This window comes from Hibiscus syriacus, unplaced genomic scaffold, assembly GCF_006381635.1.
Source record: "Hibiscus syriacus cultivar Baekdansim isolate YM2019G1 unplaced genomic scaffold, ASM638163v2 tig00110462_pilon, whole genome shotgun sequence".
Classification (NCBI taxonomy): Eukaryota; Viridiplantae; Streptophyta; class Magnoliopsida; order Malvales; family Malvaceae; genus Hibiscus; species Hibiscus syriacus.
The window spans coordinates 313123-334139 of NW_024062747.1; the positions used below are offsets into that span (position 1 = coordinate 313123).

Consider the following 21017-nt stretch of genomic DNA (forward strand, 5'->3'; position numbering starts at 1 on the left):
AAATTAGACCCGAAAAATCTATAAAAGACAAATTTAATAAGACATATAGAGTATTTATTATTTGTTTTAATAATTTGATCACCGTGATATTATTTTTTAAATAATTTTGAATCTTATAAACCAAACGTAATAATGATCAAATTATATACTATTACAAGTTTTGCAATTGAATATTATATAATCATTATTAAAAATTATAATATTACTGTGACCAACAATTACTTGGTCTAGTGTGATGAGACTATGGATGGATCAAGTAATTAAACAAAAAATAGGAGGAAAAATATAATTAAATAAAAAATTAGAACTCTAACTAAGAATTTACCCATATATTTTCTAATAGCTTCGCCCCTGGATGAGACACTAAGCAATGTCAAGAGTTTAAATCATGATGCTGCTTATGATGTAAATTGGATTAAGAGAGTTACTTTATATGGGTCTCCATAGTATTTTATTTAGATTAATCCATTAATAGATTAAATATCAATTATTATAAAAAAGTAATTTGTAATTAATCACATTTTGTATAATTATCTCTAGTGGATGTAGCCTTTGTTTAGGAGACACTTGTTATCTTAAAATCTGAATTTCATTATATAGTAGTTCATTTATTTAAAGTGTTACCTTAAAAAAATTTATATCTATGAAAAATTTATATTAAATAACATATCCACTTAATAAATATTACTAAAACCGTCACAAATTATGTTTAAGTTTATTTAAAGCTAAGGATGTATATTTTCACTAAATAACTCTACCTATGTCTGAATCCATGCAAGCACGACTCTGACCTTGAATGACGTGCCGTGCGAGTGCGGTCGGGCTCACACCTCTACGTGCCAAAGCCGTTTCATTTTTCGCGCTCAAAACTCCGAATCGCTATTAGCTGTCGAACTCTATAGGAACGAGGTGTCAAAAGGGTTCGGAAAACTCGTAATTATAATAAAAAACAATAAATCTAATAATTTTATTACTCAAATTAACAAATAATAAAAAACTAAAAAGATATAAATAATTTAAATGCAATTACAAATGGAAACAATAACGTAAGAAAAGCACATTCAGTACTGAATTGATTATCTTATTTTAAGGCGTTCTTCAATATTCCAAACTCGAAAGTAATTTATTTATTCGATTATAAAATTGAAATTTGAATAATTATTTATTAAATTTAATTATTTAAAAATAATTAAGTTATCGAAAAGTGTAAAAATATTCAAATGAAAATATAAAAAAAAACATTAGGCCCACTTGGATGCGCTGTCCGTTCATTTCAATTTGAACCTTAAACATTTGTCAGAATCTATTCGAATCCTTTAAATGGTGACGGTTTCATGGAATCTTTTGAATGGAGTATGGACACTCTAGTCATTTGGAGTCTTCTTTTCGGCGGCCATTCATTCGCTGTTAACAGGCGCCATTCATTCGCTGTTATCAGGCGGCATTCATTCGCTGTTATCAGGCGGCATTCTGGTATCAGCTTACCTTATTATCGCCTCAAAATTCAGACAAAAACCCTAAAAATATTAAATTCACCATAAAATAAATAATTTCAGATGTTTTTTTTCCTCTTCCCTGAGAAATGGAGCCCAAAACCCTGAGGATCATCAAAGCTCGAAAACAACTCTCCATGTCCTACTCTCTCCGGTAACTCTTTTATCACTTTCTCACACTTTCCTTCCCATTTTCTCGCACTTTCTATCTTTACAAACACATCCGATTCTATCTTCCTTATCTGTTTTTATTAGTTTAACTTCGATTACTACATTATTTTCCGCTTAAGACTCTTGAATTTTCGATTCTTATTTGGCTAATAAGCTACTTCTTTACTGGAAGCGGATGAATTTTTTTATCGTGTTACCTCAAACGTGGCCGTACGGTGATCATGACTTTGTTTAGGTTGTTTAAACAGTATCAAAGGATTTTTTAATGGCCAAAGCTTACATTTCTTGCCTTTTAAAAAAGAATATCCAAAATTGTTGTATACAGAATAAAATTTGCTGCTGGAACTGTTATATTATGTTTACTATTTTTAAATTACTACGTATAGTAAGAATATTAATCACAGCACCTATAATTTCTAAGTATTATCGCGCCGGCATCCTGCTCTGTTTATTTGTTTATTAGATCCCCCAACCCCAAGTTGAAATCCACGTTTTTCACTCTTTCGTTATTTAACTAATATTTTTATTGTGTAAAAAATGGCCTTTTATTTGAGGCAATAGTTTTGTTTTCCCACTATTTTTTTTGATAAAATGTTCAGAAAATTGAGGCTGTAATTATGTTTTTCCACTATTTTGTAATTGATTTTTTTTTCAGGGGAATGTTTCAACCGGCTAAGTATTCCATCTTTTCTTGGTTGTCATATAATTCGGCATGATGCAGGAAATTGATGACCAATATTAGTGTTGAGAGTATCTGCACTGATCCTAATTCGTTCTGTTTTCCTTCAACATTGCCTGGCATTTCAACTAAACAGATAACAGATGAAGTAGGCAGTTTAGAAGTTTCTAGGAGTTAGTCTGATATTGCTTCTTCTCTCATATAAAACAAAGTAATCTTAGAGGGCTGGAAACTAACAAAAGTCGGTTATGTAGTCACAGTATGTTTAAATTATTAAAGGGAAGGATGGTTTCTTGTTCTATATACTCAAGAGGTGGTATCCGTGAGTTTTCATCCATTCTCACAGATGATGCTAATCAAGATTATATTTCATCGAGTAGAGGACCTTTACTAAGTCAGAAGAGTAGAGCTGTTAGAATGGAATGAAACAAAGAGGCTACCAAGCTAAGTTCTTTTCACGGTTTGTCTTCACCAAACATATATGTCACCCTGTAATGGATTTAGGACACAAATACTTATTTTTACCTTCAGTGGGTTACTTGACTGTAGCTAATACATGCAATGATAGCATTTTACACATCCATGAACCATTCAGTACTAATCTACAGTTCTATCCCTGCAATTTTAGTGAGGTTTTGCTAGGACCTGGTGAAGTAGCTTCAATATGTTTTGAATTTTTACCTAGATGGGCGGGCTTCACATCAGCTCACCTTATCTTGCAAACAAGCTCTGGTGGTTTCCTGGTTCAGGCTAGGAGTTTTGCTGTTGAGTCCCCATATGAGATTCAGCCATTATTAGGCCTGCATATTTCTTCTAGTCAAGAGTAAGAATTTGTCCTTGTTCAATCCATTTGATGAGACTCTCTATGTGGAGGAAATAACTTCGTGGATATCAGTTTCTCTAGGGAACACCAACATACTGGAGCAGTTTGTATAATAGAAAACTTCCAAGGCTATAATGGACGCAACATACTCAGTGCCGACGATTGTTTGGTCATAAACAGTGGTAATTCTGGTTTTCCACTTATTGCTTTTGAGGCTGAACAGGAACTGGGTGATTAAGCCCCAAAGCAGTTAAACTATCATAGAATCAAAAGGAAGAATTTTAGGCGATTTCTGTATGCTGCGGTTGAGGTCTTCACAAAACATGGCTGATATAGTTATCATTCTTGCACAGGAAATCATCCTATGACGATCCTGCAAGTTCTCTTTCAGTTTCTCTTGATGCTATGATGGTGCCATACGATCGTAATGGAGTTGTTTTTGTTGCCATCTCTTTGAAAAATTCTGCTCCTTATGCGCTGAGTGTTGTCAAGATTAGTGAAGTTGCAAATACAAAGGTTTTCCATATCAAGCACATGGAAGGTTTGCTACTCTTCCCAGGTGCTGTTACTCGGGTTGCTGTTTTTACTTGCACTAAACTGCCTGATGAAAATCATGACTCAGCCTTATCAGTAGTTGTAAATTGCTTATAATTTCAAATGAATCTATAAGCCCTTAGATTGATTTTTTTTGTGAGGATATACTCCCAATTTGTGTGGAACATCAGAAAGATTCATCCATGGCTTATAAGCATCATTCTGAAAGGGCTAAATTTGACAATGCATGGATAGGGTCCTTCGGTGACAGCATGCAATTGGCATCATGGACCAAGGTTTGCTTGTTTTAGTTACAATGGCATAATTTTTTCTGTTGAAGTTGTTTCTTCTTAGATATTTATTATTCTGGTGATTGATACTCCACTCTTTTTTTCACTTAAATTCTTACTCATCATGCGTATGTTATAAATCTTTATCCTGTAAAGTTCCTGGAGGATAGCTCCTAGGTTAGGAAGATATATGAGATCATAGTATGCTTACCAACAACCTATCAAATGAGAATTGGTTCTTGGATCATCAAAACTGTTTATTATTTTCTATATGTTTATCATCATGCATCCACACATCTCTCCCTGTCAAACTAATTTTGTTTTAACCCCTTCCTCTTTTCATGCATTTTTACATGCACATGCTCTTGATGAATTTTATGATATCATCATTAAGATTTAATTCTAAAAAGAATCATAACTTCTGCTACAAGATTCAAGGTAGCTAAGAATGTCGTATGTTGGTCTTGCAGGCAGCAGAAGCTGATGAATTGGTACTTCAAAACTGGAAAACTCAAGGTACCTCAGGTGACATGACAGTGCTTGATGATAATGAGTTACTATTTCCAATGATTCAAGTTGGAAGTCACTTCTCCAAGTGGATCACAGTGACAAATCCTAGCAAGCAGCCAGTTATAATGCAGCTCATTCTAAACTCAGGAGAAATTGTTGATGAATGTAGGAGCTGTTAGGAAATAAACCGAGTACAAGTAATTTCCCTATAACCAGATTAGTGAGAATGCGAAATAAAAGCGGAAAAATAATACCCGAAAATTGATAACGGAGTTCACCCAATTGTGCTTATGTCTCTAGGCTACTGCAGATCTTTTACTAAGAAAGAAAATTTACAGGTGTTTACAAAACACTCACTACTCACAAGAAAGCTCTCTAGTATAGGAAGAAAGAAATGTTTTGGGATGATTTTGAAGCTAAATGAGCTAGGGTATTTATAGTTAAAACTTAGAGACTAATCTTGTAAATAACCTAAAGTGTGTAGTGGCTAAAATGTAATTAAGCCAAAAATCATTTTCAACAACCAACTTTCGGTGCATTTAAAGCAACCAAAAGTTGCTCACCCACCTTAATTATTTTCCAACAATCTCCCACTTGAAGACTGATTTTAATCTGTCTTCACACCTCGATCACTGCAGCAGCATTTCTGGTCTTGTTACTCTAGGATGCCAACTGAAGCTGAACACAAACTTCAGTTTGTCCGTGGTCACTGTCTTCGTCAACATGTCTGCCGGATTTTGAGCTCCACTAATCTTTTCAAGTTTCAAAATTCCATCTTCCAGAAGAGACCGGATAAAATGATATCTCAATTGTATGTGCTTCGTTCTGGAATGAAAAAACAGATTCTTCGCTAGATGGATAGCACTTTGACTATCGCAATACAAGACATTGTTTTCTTGTTTCTTGCCTAACTCTTCCAAGAAAATTTGGAGCCAAACCATCTCCTTGCTGGCTTCCGTAACAGCGACATATTATGCTTTAGTTGTGGAGAGAGCAACTATCTTCTGTAGTTGAGAAACCCAACTTACTGTAGTACCTCCTAGAGTATAGACATACCCTGTAGTGCTCCTTCTGATGTCAACATTTCCGGCTAAGTCAGCATCTACATAGCCTGTCAGTATCGTATCTCCACCTTTGAAACAAAGTGCTTTGTTTGTGGTACCCCGCAGATATCTGAGGATCCATTTGACTGTTTCCAGTGTACTTTGCCCGGATTATTCATGTACCTGCTAACAGCTCCCACTACATGAGCAATATCTGGTCTGGTACAAACCATGGCATACATCAGACTTCCAATTGCTGAGGCATACGACACCTTCACCATGTGTGTGCACGTTCTTCCTCCGTCTTTGGTGATTGATCTTTGGAGAGTCTGAAATGAACACCTAAAGGTGTACTTACTGGTTTAGCATCTTGTATGTTAAACCTGGAGAGTACTTTGTTGATGTACTCAGCCTGTGATAACATCAAAGTCCCCGACTTTATGTCTCTTTTGATCCTCATCCCAAGAATCTGCTTTGTAGCGCCCAGATCCTTCATAGCAAACTGCTTCGACAATTTCTGCTTCAAGTTTATAATCTCTTGCATATCTGAGCCTGCAACGAGCATGTCATCAACATACAATAATAAAATAATGAAGCTGTTGTCAAACCTCTTGATGTAGCAACAATGATCTGCTTGGCATCTGGTAAAATCACTGCTACTAATGAAACTATCAAACTTCTTGTATCACTGTCTAGGAGCTTGTTTTAAACCATACAAGCTCTTCTTCAACTTGCATACCAGGTTTTTCTTGCCTGCCTCTATGAAGCCTTCTGGCTGCCTCATATAGATTTCTTCCTCCAAATCACCATGAAGGAAAGTTGTCTTTACATATAACTGCTCAAGATGTAAATTCTCTGCAGCTACAATTTTCAACACCAGTCTGATTGTAGACAGTTTTACGACTGGAGAGAAAATTTCATTGTAGTAAATACCTTCTTTTTGCTGAAAGCCTTTGACAACTAATCTTGCTTTGTAGCGTTTTCTGCCATCGTGCTCTTCTTTGATCCTGTAAATCCACTTGTTATGGAGCGCTTTCTTGCCTGGTGGTAATTCAGCTAATTCCCACGTTTGATTTGACATAAGCGAGTCCATCTCATCTTTCATGGAAGACTCCCACTTGACTGAATCCTCCACCTGCATTGCTTCATCATAGCACTCTGGTTCACCATTGTCAGTCAGTAACAAGTAGTGCAGAGAAGGCGAATAACGTTGGGTTGGTTTAGGAATTCTGGAGGAGCGTCTCAGTTCTGGTGTGCGTGGTTCTTCTTGAACTGCTTCAGGATTGATCTGAATATCATTTCCAGAAATCTCCTCGAACTCAGCAAATTCCTTTGTTTCAGCCTCGATATTACTTGATTCTGCGGTTGACTTGTCTTTGTACATCACATTTTCATTGAAAATGACATCTCTGCTTCTGATGATCTTTCGATTTTTGTAGTCCCAGAACCAGTAACCGAACTCATCACCACCGTAACCAACAAAGACGCATTTTTTGGACTTGGCATTAAGTTTACTTCTTTCAGCAGAGTTTATGTGTACATAAGAAATACAACCAAACACTCTTAAGTGTGAAAGGTTTATTTATTTCTTGCTCCAAGCTTCCTCTGGCATTCCGCCATCCAAGGGAACTGAGGGCCCACGGTTGATTAGGTAAGCTGCAGTGTTGATAGCTTCAGCCCATATCAATTTGGGCAATCCGGCATGTATTCTCATGCTTCTGGCACGTTCATTCAGAGTTCTGTTCATGCGCTCTGCTACGCCATTCTGTTGCGGTGTTATGGGAACTGTTGTCTCCATCTTGATCCCATTGTTTACGCAGAAATCTCTGAATCTATCGTCTCTGTATTCTCCTCCATTATCAGACCTTAATCGTTTGACTTTCAAACCAGTCTCATTTTCCACCATGGCCTTCCATTTTCTGAAGGTATCAAAGACTTCTGATTTCTTCTTCAGAAAATAAACCCATACCTTCATTGTTGAATCATCGATGAAGGTGACATAATATAGTGAGCCTGCAAGAGATGGAACTGGGGATGGTCCCCATACATCAGTATGAACCAATTCTAACCTTTCTGCCTTGGGAGTCTTGCCAATCTTTGTAAAGCTGATTTTCTTTTGTTTGCCAAAGATGCAATCCTCGCATAGTCCGACATCTACATTCTTTAGATCCAGCAGTTTCCCTTTTGACAGAAGTATCTTCATTCCTTTCTAGCTCATATGGGCAAGCCTTTGGTGTCATAGGTTTGATTTTCCATCAGCATCTGCTACTGCAATGATATTCTCTAAATTCGAGGTTACATAGAGAGTATCAGTCTTCTTACCACGAGCAATGACGAGTGCTCCTTTGGTAATCTTCCATTCATAGCCTGAAAAGGTTGTACTATATCCTTCTCCATCAAGCTGTCCAACAGAAATCAGATTTCTTTTGAGGCCAGGAATATGTCTCACTCCTGTCAGCTTTCAGGTGGTCTGGTTTGGCAGCTTTAGTCGGATGTCTCCTTTTCCGACGATTTTCAAGGTTTCATCATCAGCAAGATGAACCTTCCCAAAATCACCACTGACATAGTTCTCCATGATTTCTTGGCATGGGGTGGAGTGGAAAGATGCCCCTGAATCCAAGATTCATGATTCAATCAGACAGTTGACGCTTAGAATCATGGCATCACCTGTCTCCTCTGTCATGTTAGCAGATTCCTGTGCACCGGTATCTTTCTTCAGTGCTCGACAATCTCTTTTAAAGTGACCCTTCTTGCCACAATTATAACATGTAAAATCTTTCTTTCCCGTTCTGGATTTTCCCCGTCTGGATTTTGATCTGCCACGATTTGAATATCTTTCTGAAGTTCTTCCTCTAGACTCCGTGTGCAAGGCTGAGGAGGTTGATGCTTCACCCGATTCTTTCTGTCGAATTTCTTCACTCAATACCAGATCCCGAACATCGTCGAATTTCAATTTGCTATTTTCCGACGAGCTGCTGACTGTTGTAACAGTAGCATTCCAACTATCTGGTAGAGATGATAAGAGAATTAAAGCTCGAACTTCATCATCGAACTCAATTTCCACTGAACTCAACTGGGTTGTGATTGTGTTGAGTTCATTTAGGTGTTGTGTCACCGATGCCCCTTCCGCCATCCGCAAATTGAATAATCGCCTCATCAAATGAACTTTGTTTGAGGCCGATGGCTTCTCATACATACTGGAGAGAGCAGCCATAAGACCCGCCGTGATTTTTTCCTTTGCTAAGTTGAAAGCAACATTGCGGGATAACGTCAGTCGGATAACTCCGAGGGCTTGTCTGTCGAAAAGAGCCCAGTCTTCATTCTTCATGCCCTCTGGTTGTTTTCCTGATAGGGGTTGATATAGATTTTTCTGGTACAGAAAATCTTCAATTTGCATTTTCCAAAATCCAAACTCCGCACCATCGAACTTTTCAATTTTCACCTTCCCTTCGTCTGCAGTCATCGCTCCCACTCGAATCTGGCTTCGTTTGGATCGTTTTTGACAATTTCTGCGAACCACCGTGTATTAGAACACCTCCGTCGACAAACTCGTATCACCGACCGAATTTCACTATTCACAAAATTTATTATTCACTATTCATGTGAATAGTAACCCGAATAGTAACTTCGCAAAAAATTGACAGAATTCACGACCAAAATCTCTGATGCCAGTTGTTAGGAAATAAACCGAGTACAAGTTTCCCTATAACCAGATTAGTGAGAATGCGAAATAAAAGCGGAAAAATAATACCCGAAAATTGATAACGGAGTTCACCCAATTATGCTTATGTTTCCGGGCTGCTACAAATCTTTTACTAAGAGAGAAAATTTACAGGTGTTTACAAAATACTCACTACTCACAAGAAAGCTCTCTAGTATAGGAAGAAATAAATGTTTTGTGATGATTTTAAAGCTAAATGAGCTAGGGTATTTATAGTTAAAACTTAGAGATTAATCTTGTAAATACACTAAAATATGTAGTGATTAAAATATAATTAAACCAAAAATCATTTTCAACAACCAACTTTTGGTGCATTTAAAGCTACCGAAAGTTGCCCACCCACCTTAATTATTTTCCAACAGGAGCCAAGATGATTTTATCAAGCTCCGTTCTGGTAGTTTAGTTCAGAATTCATCTATTGCGCCAATAAGATTTGGGTTCTCCATGGCAGAGAATGCACTGACAGAGGCCTACGTTCAGCCATATGGTAGAGCCTCTTTTCGCCCAATATTATTTCACCTATCAAATCGTTGTGGGTGGAGAAGTTCAGCACTGATAAGGAACAACCTTTCAGGTGTTGAGTGGTTACCTTTGGGGGAATTCGGAGGGTCAGTTTCTCTTGTCCTCTTTGAGGGCTCAGATCCCATTCAGAGTGTAGAGTTTAACCTTAGCTTGCCTACTTCTCTGAACATCTCTCCTCTAAAAATGTTTTTTAACATGGATGAGACTACTTATGCATGCACTCTACCATTTTCAAAAGAGCTGTATGCGAAGAACACTGGCGACCTACCACTTGAGGTTAGAAGCATTGAGGTTTCTGGGACAGAGTGTGTAGTTGATGGTTTTATGGTGCATAGTTGTAAAAGTTTGCCTTGAACCTGGACAGTCAACGAAGCTTGTAATGTCATACCAGCCAGATTTTTCAGCAGCCATGGTACATAGAGATCTTGAATTGGCTTTAGCTACAGGCATTTTTGTCATACCCATGAAGGCAACTCTCCCTGTTTATATGCTTAATCTTTGTAAGAGATCAGTGTTCTGGGGGCGGCTAAAGAAACTCTCTATGGCAATTCTTGTTTCTGCTTCTTTATTGTTTCTCATATTCTGTTTTCTTGTTCACCAAGAAATGGTCTTGGGCTCCCAATATTACCTTTTCAAGAGTGAGGGGAAGAACTCCATCACTACAATCAGGACTGGAGGAAAATCTTCTCGTGCCAACCGTATTCAGAGAAATAGCAAGTTTCCTGTGTCAGCTGAAATGGATGGTTTGTTAAGTTCAGTTGGGGATGCTAAATCCTTGAAGGAGGCATCCAATGGTAGATACCCAAACAGACCAAGGGACAGGAGTTAACTGGTCCAAATGCTAAACTAACGCCAGAATATGACTGGGAACTTAACAGTTTCTTAGATCCTGAGAGGGAAACTTCTTTGCAATCTCTGCCCTCAAAATATGCGGTGACTGAAAATCCTGATATAAAGGAAGCCTCTCAAGCGGGCTACCTCTCAATCAGGATTGGCAAAGAAAAGGTAAGAAGGAGAAGGAAAAGAAAAGGTGGATTTAGAGAATTGATTGAAGTTTCAGGTAGTCAAAGTGGAAATTCTACGCCTTCATCCCCCCTGTCCCCTGTAACATCTGTATTACCTAATCGCAAATGGTCACTCTTTCCTAATGTTGACCAATCTGTTGAGGCTAGAAATCCTTTTAGCCAATTGGCTGACCAATACTGCGAGAAAGGTCAAGTTTTTGGGCCTATTTCTGAAGAAAACTTGTTAGGAGCTAAGGTTTCTGGGGAACATGGTAGCGATAACTGGTATTCTTCGATACAAGAGCAGTGTACCTTGCCAAGGAAAATTGTTTCAAATTCTGTTTTCTTGCCCTCTACTATTTTTCCTTGTCCGGGCAGGGCTACCCCAGTATGCTGAGCTCTTCTTCTCCTTTGTCTTCAAACCCTGTTATTGCTCCTTGCGCTCGAGCTCCTGCGCCTAAACTCTATGCCCAGAAAACCATAAATGCAGAAAGAAAGCGTAGACTGGGAGATGAATATGCATATAATATTTGGGTGACCATTTTTCTGGACTCCATTTAATGGGTAGTTCAAAGGATGTTACCTTCAATTCTAGCACCACAGAAAGTGACCCTGATAGTTTCTTTGTAAGGGGTCCACTAACTTCCATGAAAAAAATCTGAATCAAGCTCTGTAAGCTTCAATCAAGAAGGGTAATAAAAAATATCTAGATAACTGCTACTTGTCTTGCATCCCTTAAACTAGGTTTAAGCATTCATAATACTTGTGTATATGTTTTGCCTAAACACTTGCATACTCTTGCATACTCATCTTTTTATGTGCATACATGTTACCTTATTCCTCCTAGTTGACCCTGGTTTTTGCCTCAACATTTTAGAAGGTTTTACTTTTACTGCTTGGCAATTGCAAGAGTTTTCTTTCCTCCATTGTAATCAACTAATATGCAGAGTGGTTGCTCATACTAATTATTTCTGTTGAGTTGTATGCTTGTCTTTTTCTCCGTTGATGTGCTTGTCTCTGTTCCTGCGTGTGTTGGCGTGTGTCTCATATTTGTAGATTACCAAAGGCCCTTAGCCTTGTTGTTAAAACATTGTTTCCAATCTCTTCAACAGTCACACTGACAATTTTTCATGTGTCAGAATATAGTATTTAAAGATCTATATCAGGAAGCTGAAACTTGTACATACTAAATGATGGTGTATTTATGCCGTCAAATTGATTAAAATATAGCCCTGCAAGAAGGTTTGAGAATGTTGTTTGCTAATTGCACAAGTGTAACCACCTTAACAGATGTGTTTTTACTTTGATCAATAGAGGAGAATATAGATTCCTCATTTCATTCTTGGGCTGGTCTGAAGTTTGAGTTTGGATGTTAGGACTTCTACATGCTTTGTGATTGTATTCTTGGTAGCAGAACATCAATTGGGTTACTTAGATACTGGTGTGTTTGGACATGTATTTGTGTAACGTGCATTTGTGCGATGATGAGTGCATGGTGGGAATGGGTACGAGTGAATAGCTGTAAAATAAGTCAAGAACTTGTGTCTTTTGATATGCTAGAATTTCTGATGTCTAGAACAGTCTACTTGTTAGTTCTATGGGCAGTATACTAGAGTGGATCACTTGTGCATCAAGCCCTATAGTATCAAATCTGCAATCAAGGTGCATATCCCTTTATATAGGTAAAATAACATCATATCAAAACTTCTATAAACGTTTGGCACAAATATTTTTTTAAGTTCTTTATCTGCCAATTTTTCTTGACAACTCTGAAACGATCTTGTTAGTAAACATAATTGTTCTATTCTTTTGCCTTTTGTCTTTTATTCATAGCACCTGGTTCTGTAACAGAAGCTTAAAGTTTCAGCAATAGATGTATACTATAGGCCCAAATTTTTATTGGGATTGTTATTGATAAAAATCCATTGAAATTTTGTTTTCTTGCAACTTTAAAGAGAACATAATATGGTCCAAATCATCTCTAGAGGGCATCTAATGTTCATTTCTGAAGCTTTTTTCAATTTCCGACTCTATATGTTTCTTTGACATGGTTAGTGGGTCCTTGAGTGTGACATTGCACTTCATTTTACACAGAGTATGCATTTAATTATCCCAAAAAGAGTATTCATACTTTGTAACATGAAGTTAGTAAGCATCCTGCAGAGTGAGTTACGTTACCTAAAGGTGAATAAGGAACCTACAATGGTGGATCTCTGTATGTTTGTAGCTATGAACATGCTTAGTTGAGTTGATTGACTTCTAACTTGTGCATACATTTCTTCTTTTTTAATTTTTTTTTATATATTATTTAATAAAGGAACTAATTTTTTATTGTCTGCTGAATTTAGCGGAGACTTTGGACTGGAAAGCTCATATTCTTCCTCTCTAAATGTATCAAAGTGATTAATGGACCTTGAAAAGCCTGCCATAATGCTAAAACTAGAGCTTTACCACTTAGGTCTAATGAGTGATTAACTCAATACATTAGACAGTAAACTTAAGATTTTGCTCCTAATTGTTGTTGTTCTTTTACCTGCTTGTGGATACTATTGATATTGGTTGATCCGATGTAATTCATGTGGATTCTAACCTCCAAAGAATGGAATATTTACTCTATGACTGTCTAATCAGCTATGAGAACTAAGGTAATCACTTGGTGTAGAAGCTGAAAAAGTGTTTTGCACTGGACAGTATTTACTGTTATATTCCAAGTTTCCTCGGAGTTGGAAGCATGCTATTGTTATATGAGAAGGGAATTATTGGTTCAATTTTAGATTCCAAGACCCTCATTACGGCAATTCTCGGGGAAAATATTTTTTTCGGTTACACAATTGACCCATAAGCTTGTTATTATATGACCCCTTCTTTCTTTCTAATGAAACTTGTCAAATGGGTCAGCTCACAGCTGCCAATGCATGTGCTAAGACGGGCACAATTTCTGAGCCTTATCATCGGCAAGGTAGGCATTCGATATAAAAACTGACTGAATGCCATAGCTTTCTCATTATAATGATTCTGAGCATTGAATGAATAGAGATAAGGTGCATTTGCACCTCTTGAGACAATGATGTGGACAAGACAGGATAGGCATTTGTTTTGATCCAGAAATAGAGTAAACATTAGGACAAGTTTATTGTGAACCAAACTGTATTTATACGGGAATTTCCTGGGACCATCTTCTGTCGAAAGATCCATAACCTACTCAACAAACAAAATCTAAGCTCCCAACCGTCCCATTTTATTTGGTGGTGTCACTCTCATGTAATGTGTGAAATTCCGAGTCTGTTTATTCCTCACTAAACCGGGCAAGCAGATGAAATTTCTTTTAGGTAAATCCTTGTTTTTCATTCCAGTCTGTAAGTAGGTTTTTGTTTTGGTGCATGGGTACCTATCCATAGTGGTCCAGTTTTGTAGGTGCCTATTTGACTTTTTGGACCACGGGTACAGCTAATTGGGAAAGGGATCCATCAGGCTTTTCCTTTTAGGGGACCTCTCTCTGTCCCATATAGATATTGCATACAAATATACAAGCTGATATGGATGCTGTAATCACTGTTTCTATTTATTAGTCGGTAAAAGTTCTGGTACTCGAGCTCAGTTTTCTATTTACCATGCGCGTGTGTATATATATATATATATATATATATGTATATAATTTTTTGGTAAAAAACAAAGAAATGATAAGTAGTGGAATTGTTTGCTCACCATGTCCCTCGTAAATTGATATCTTCCTTTCGTTGTTGCAAGAGGAATGGATCACCACTTTCGTGTTTTGTTCCTATATGTTATTGTATTATAATCATGGATGTAGGGATACTGATAAATTTGTGTTGTGCATATTTTGTTTTTTATGTAATATGTTCTTGTTATTTTCTCATTTCACACTATTTTACCATATTTGTATTACATAATTGTGTCGTATCTAATGTTATAAAGTATATCCCCATGTGTTTGGATAGCCAGCTTAAACCATCGGCAAAGGGTAACCTCGTGATGTAGCCCCACCAATTCCCACCTCCCAGTTAAACGACATGAAATTCCACAAAATCAAAATGAAAGTGGAGTTTTGGCATGTCTCTCTTACACTCGAAAAGAGTAAAGGTAATAAATTTCTATTCGACAATTAAAGGATAGTCTTGAGGAAGGTAATGAATTTCTATTTGACATGAAAACTTTATCTTATTGCATGTGGATCTGCTAGGCTTTGCATCAAACTTAAGCATTTGTTCCCACTTTTTCAAGGTTGAATCTCATTCCCTTCACCCATAATTCCAAAGTGCCTCTCAACTTATTCACCTTCTTTGGGACCACCCAACAAGAACCAACTTATATTGAATGAAGTGGTAGCTTTAGATTATCTGGACCATCTCTTGCATTGTTTTCAAGTTTTTTTTTTAATACAAACTCAAGACTTACCTTTATTAGTTTTAGACTTTAGATGTTTTTTAGGCATATTTAGATCTTCCATTTTCCTTTGTTTTGTTGTTTTACGTGTGATATCTTGAATCTAATCGTCTATTGAAATATCAAACACGTGATGTGATTTTTATTCCTATAGTGTGTGAGCTTTGCTATACCCACAATATTTTCTCAAAAAGTATTATTCCAAAAGAGTGAACTATTCCGACATTTTGATCTTTTGAAATGTCTTTAATCCATAATTTAAAAAAAATTAACGTTTAAAAAGAAATACAATTTTAAGTATTTCTTTATTGTTTTCTTAAAAATTGAGATTATAAATATTGAGATTTGTTAAACAACATCTCTTAAAAATGAAAATATGAAATAATTGAACTAAACCTTGAATCTAACCACCAATTTGTACGAGATAAGATTGTCCAAACTATTAACAATTTAATTGGAAAGAGAAAAAGTAAATCTTATTTACTAAAAAGTTGGATTGGAAATAAAGATTTTTAAGGTATACCTATCTTTCGATTTGTGCACTTAAAATTGTTGGTGACCAATCTAGATATATTTATGTGTTAAGAAATTAACATTTCATCTAAATTCTAATAGCTTATGTTTTAAGGCATACCTATAATTTGTGTATCATATTTACTATGCACATAATTTTACGAGATAAATTTGATTAAGGAAAATGATAAAATTATCCCTAAGAAATGATTGATAGTTTTGATAGATTTATTTTGATAGATACAAAAAAGTGGCGCATACAAGGGTAAAAAATAAAATATAACTGTCGTTGTTTGTTAGCTTTTCTAATATGATATTTTGAATGAGTTAATTTTAAAAACCAAAGACATTTAGTGAGACAGAATGAATATTTCTTTGCAATAATAACAAAATAGACTTTATATTATTATTTTTTAAACATTTTTATTATATTTCATATAGGTTTATTGTTTATGTATCTAAAACTAAAATGACTAGATATTGGATTGGGTGAATGGCACCATGAACACTCACGTGCTTCTGCTACTAAAAACCACACAAAATTAACTCCACATTATGACTAAAAAATTTTAAAACTCAAAACTTACACCATTTAAATTGACCTGATTAAACCAATCAACGTTGTTACAATGTAACATATAAAGAAAGAGAAGATAACAAAAGCTACTCATGATCTAATACAAAAGTCATGGAGAAGGAGAAGGAGAAGGAGAAGCCAAGTGAATGACTCTTGTCTTTACTCCATTTCTTTAATGCTAAACAAAATCTTGTTTTAAATAAAATAAACAATTTCATTAAGATGTTATCCATGACAAATAATTACATACGTAAGCAGCATTTAAGCAGCATTTTATCTTTTGTTTTTGTTTTGGTTTGTCCACCTGTTACGCTATTCTTGGATTCAATAGCGACTTGAAGCTCCAATCCTCATCGTTTTCTTTGCTTCTTCACTCTTTTCAATACTTTTATATTAATATTCTATGATAATACAAAGCTTTGATCCAATTTTTTTAGTATATAAATAAACAAAAACTTGCAGTGTAAAGAAACCAATGTACATGCAGGCATTAGTGTTTCCTGGTCGCTTTACTTTCAAGTTTTCCCGCTCTGTAACTTAGAAATAAACAAAGGGTATTCGAAGAAATTTCTTTTCTTTATCATTCCCACACTTTATTTTTAATTTAGTTTCAGAGTAATTTCAATGGCTATTGCTTTGTTTTCTTACTTTTGCTTGCATTGCTTCTTTCAGGTCATGGGAATATTATTATTAGTAGTAGTAAAAGTGTAGATATTTGTTGCATTGTTGGAGTGTTTTATTTTTGGATTTTGATTCTTTAAATCGAAAGAAAAAGGAAAAGAAAGGAGAAGATGAATACAAGAGTCCGCACCACTCTTCAGTCCATGAAAGCTCCTTTAAATCTTGACAGGCACTACAATAAAGTAACTTCTCTCTTCACTTTTCCTTTTTTTAAAAAAAAAATATTTTCTCCTTTAATTTGTTTTTACAAGATTTGGGTTTTTGTTAATTGCCGGTTTGAATGTCCAAAGATTGATTATTTGGGGATTAAAAGTTGAAACTTTGAAGAAAATTTGAAATTTCCCCCTTCCGATACTGTTTAATTTGCTATTTTATTGCTCGTGTCATAAAAAAGTAGGGAAGCACTTCTGATTCAAAAATCTGAGATATGACCTTACACTTGTCTCGGAAATGAATAGTGTCTTCTTCAAGTTTCTTTCAATTATTCCTTTGTATAAATCTTTTTTCTTCACTGAAATTTACCATTTTCTTGTTTTTGCCTTTGGATAATAAAAAGAAGGAGAAGATGGAGAAGAGTCAGGGAAGTAGAACACTTGGTACCAGCAAAGGAGTGACAAATAGGAGAAGATCAAATAGGGAAAGGGAAAGAGCCTTATTACAAGATGTAACTGAATATTATACACACTTTTAGTGTATTCAATTGATTTTTAACAAATTTGACAAATTTGATTTTAGTGTATTCTCCTAGTTTTTTTTTAACAAATTTGAGGTGTTATCGGTATTATTTGCAGGTTGATAAGCTAAAAAGGAAGCTTAGACATGAAGAGAATGTGCATAGAGCTTTGGAGAGAGCTTTTACTAGACCTTTAGGGGCACTTCCTCGGCTTCCTTCTTACCTACCTCCATATGTAAGTAACTTAAATGCATGCTGCATTTGAGGAAGAGTTGTTCTGATACTTGAAAATTGGAAAGTTTTACATGTTTTTATGTAAAGTTCGGTTTCGAGAGTGAATTGCTTTTCTTTTCTGAGGGGTTTTCAGATACTAGAGTTACTTGCTGAGGTAGCTGTTTTGGAAGAGGAAGTTGTTAGGCTTGAAGAGCAAGTAGTGAATTTTAGGCAAGACCTTTATCAAGAGGCTGTCTATGCATCTTCCAAGAGAAATGTAGAGAATTCGAATGAATTCTCAGTCGAGCAGTCTCCGGCTCGAAGTACTAAGCACCAGCGCTCAAAGTCTTTGTCCGTGAACGAGATGAGTCCGGTACAAACCATTTCCAGGACTCAGCCATCTCTGTCCAGAAATGTTTCAAGAAGAAAACTATTGCCTCCGGATAGGATTCACGATCGATCTGGACAGTGCTTTAACAGGCCGACAAATGGGAGACAAGGTTCCACAAAATCCAATTCTGCTTCTGGTGACGTCAGAGGAAAAGAAAATCAATCATTTGGCAATGCTTTGAAGGATAAACAATCTCCGAATACGAAGGTTTCCAACATTGTGACTCCAGTAAAGAGACTTCCAACGAAGCTTGAATCAGCAGACAAATGGTTGGATCCTCTTAAGGTGCAGATATGTACTGGTTTCTGGTTAAAAGAAGCGTCGTTCTTTGCTTCATTATGGTTTTATGAATTGTGGGATTTTCTTACTGTCCAGCTAGATGGTAGATTAACAAACCAGGAAAGTGCACAAGGAAGCCCCTCAAGTTCACCAGATGATAAAATGTCAGAAGCTGATTTTACACCGAACAAAATATCTGAGGATATTGTAAGGTGCTTGTTTAGCATTCTTGCAAGGTTGAGCACCTCGAAAGATAAAGACGTTGAATCCAGGACTTTACCTACAAAAAGCGAATTCCAAGATCCTTAGATGCGTTTGGTTCACGGAATGTAAGATTACCAGTGGGAATGTAAGATTACCAGGGAATAAGATTACCAGGGAATAAGATTACTGAGAATGTTGTATTTTGTGTTTGGTTAGTTTAGCAGGAATGTAAGATTACCGTGTTTGGTTAAAGGAATAAAAGATTATTTGAATGTATATTTGACCAAATTGTCCTTATTATATATTTGTTTTTTTAACAAATTAGAAAATATTTATATATTTTCTTTAAAAATTTTAAATTCATAAAATTTATATATATATTTTTTACAAATTTGACAATATAAAAAGGTTTAATGAAAGGGTAAAATTTTATTTTAACCCCTGAACTTCATATAAAATTTTAATTATAGATTTTTTTTTTATAAATCTAAAATAGTTTAAGGATAAATTTATAATTTAACCTTTGTAAAATTTTTATTATTTAGTGACAGAAGAAGAATATTTTTGATTTTTTTTAAGGGCATTTTAGTCCAAAACGCCGGTAATCCAACAATAACTAATGAAAAGGAGATAATGACATTCCCGGTAATATACCCAAAAAAATCTACTATTGGTAATAAAATATTACCTGGAATGAGATTCCCGGCCAACTAAACATGGGAATGTGGATTCCATTCCCATGGGAATCTCATATTCCTTGATCCAAACAGCCCCTTATGGTATCTGTTCAGATTCAAAAAGCAGAGATATTGGCCCCTATAAACATCTTTGTGCAGTTGAAGCGAAAACCATTGACCTAAACCGGAGTACAAATGCTTTGTTTCTCATCCAAAAACTAAAGTAAGGTCTTGGGTTGGTTTCTCTTTCAAAATATGTTAATTGTGACATTTCTACTCAGCCTACCTATGTGATTATGATTTCAGGTTTCTACTCGGGAAGCTAGCGTCTGTTGATTTAGATGGTCTCAGCCACCAACAGAAACTTGCATTTTGGATAAACACATATAATTCCTGTATGATGAATGTAAGAATGTTTATTTTGATTAAAGTTCTAATACATTCTGGAATCAAGATAAGTTTGTCGATCTTAAGATGCAAAAAGCAAGAGCATAAATCTTTTGCAACGTTCCTGTTAGGCAATTTTGGAGCATGGGATTCCCGTGTTTCCTGAAACAGTTGTAGAACTGATGCAAAAGGTATGTTTCATTCATATATCATATTATGTTCCATTTAGATAATGGTTGCTATTTTGAGTTACTGTTTACATTGGCCTTTTGACGTTTCGACTTAAAGTTTGCCTATGTTTATGGTGCCCCAGGCTACAATAGTTGTGGGAGGACACTTGCTAAATGCAATAACAATTGAACATTTTATATTAAGACTGCCTTTCCATTTGAAATTTGTAAGCATAAAAAAGTGTTATTTCTTGTATATTTACTTTTGCAGGGGAGAGGATTGAATTCATCCATAATTTTTTTGCTTTAAAAAATTGATATTGCAAACTGGAAATATATCCCTTTTCTCCCTCTATATTAAAGATCTGTCCCAAAGCAGCGAAAAGCGATGAGGTGAAAGCATGCAATATGTTCCGTCTCGAGTGGTCCGAACCCTTGGTTACATTTGCTCTTGCATGTGGAAGCTGGTCATCTCCTGCTGTAAGTTTGCTTTGAAATCGATCTCCTTTCATAGATAGTCAGAAACGCTCATAGTTAACTAACCAATCCTCTATGCAAATGAATATATATAACTTCGGGTTCGTTCTTTTAAGTGCTGAAATGCCGGTTTCGGTAATGAAGGTGAGAGTATACACGGCGGCTCGTGTCAGAAGAATTGGAAACAGCAAAGAGAGACTACCTGCAGGCAGCAGTGGGGATGTCGAGAACGAATGAGTTAATAATTCCGAAGCTTCTGGATTGTTATCTGCTCGACTCTGCAAAGGATTCGGAATCGTTGCTGGATTGGGTTTGTCTGCAGCTGCCGAATGAAGTGAGGAAAGAAGCGGTGAAATGCTTGGAGAGAAAAAGGAAAGAGCCCCTTTCACAACTTGTGCAGCTAATGCCATATGATTTCACCTTCAGACTGCTTTTACACCATTGAGAATTATATTTTGACGCATTGGTTAGACAAGGTGTTCATGGATTTGGGGTTGGTGAGCTTTGTATACTGAACTACTACAAATTAATATTAAAACTTAAGACACTGTTCAAGTAAATATGTAAGCTAGCTTCTGTAA

The 21017-nt window shown here is 36.0% G+C and overlaps 1 protein-coding gene and 1 pseudogene across 1 annotated transcript; both read left to right on the forward strand.

Moving 5' to 3' along the window:
- The first annotated feature begins 3785 nt into the window (after window positions 1-3785).
- Window positions 3786-11510, forward strand: LOC120127157. The gene is made up of 3 exons (XM_039145145.1): window positions 3786-3996; window positions 4461-4669; window positions 9627-11510. Exons 1-3 carry the CDS (start codon window positions 3904-3906, stop codon window positions 10138-10140), a joined length of 816 nt encoding a protein of 271 aa, XP_039001076.1. The 5' UTR covers window positions 3786-3903; the 3' UTR covers window positions 10141-11510.
- A 5073-nt stretch (window positions 11511-16583) lies between these two features.
- On the forward strand, window positions 16584-21017 carry LOC120127158 (annotated as a pseudogene).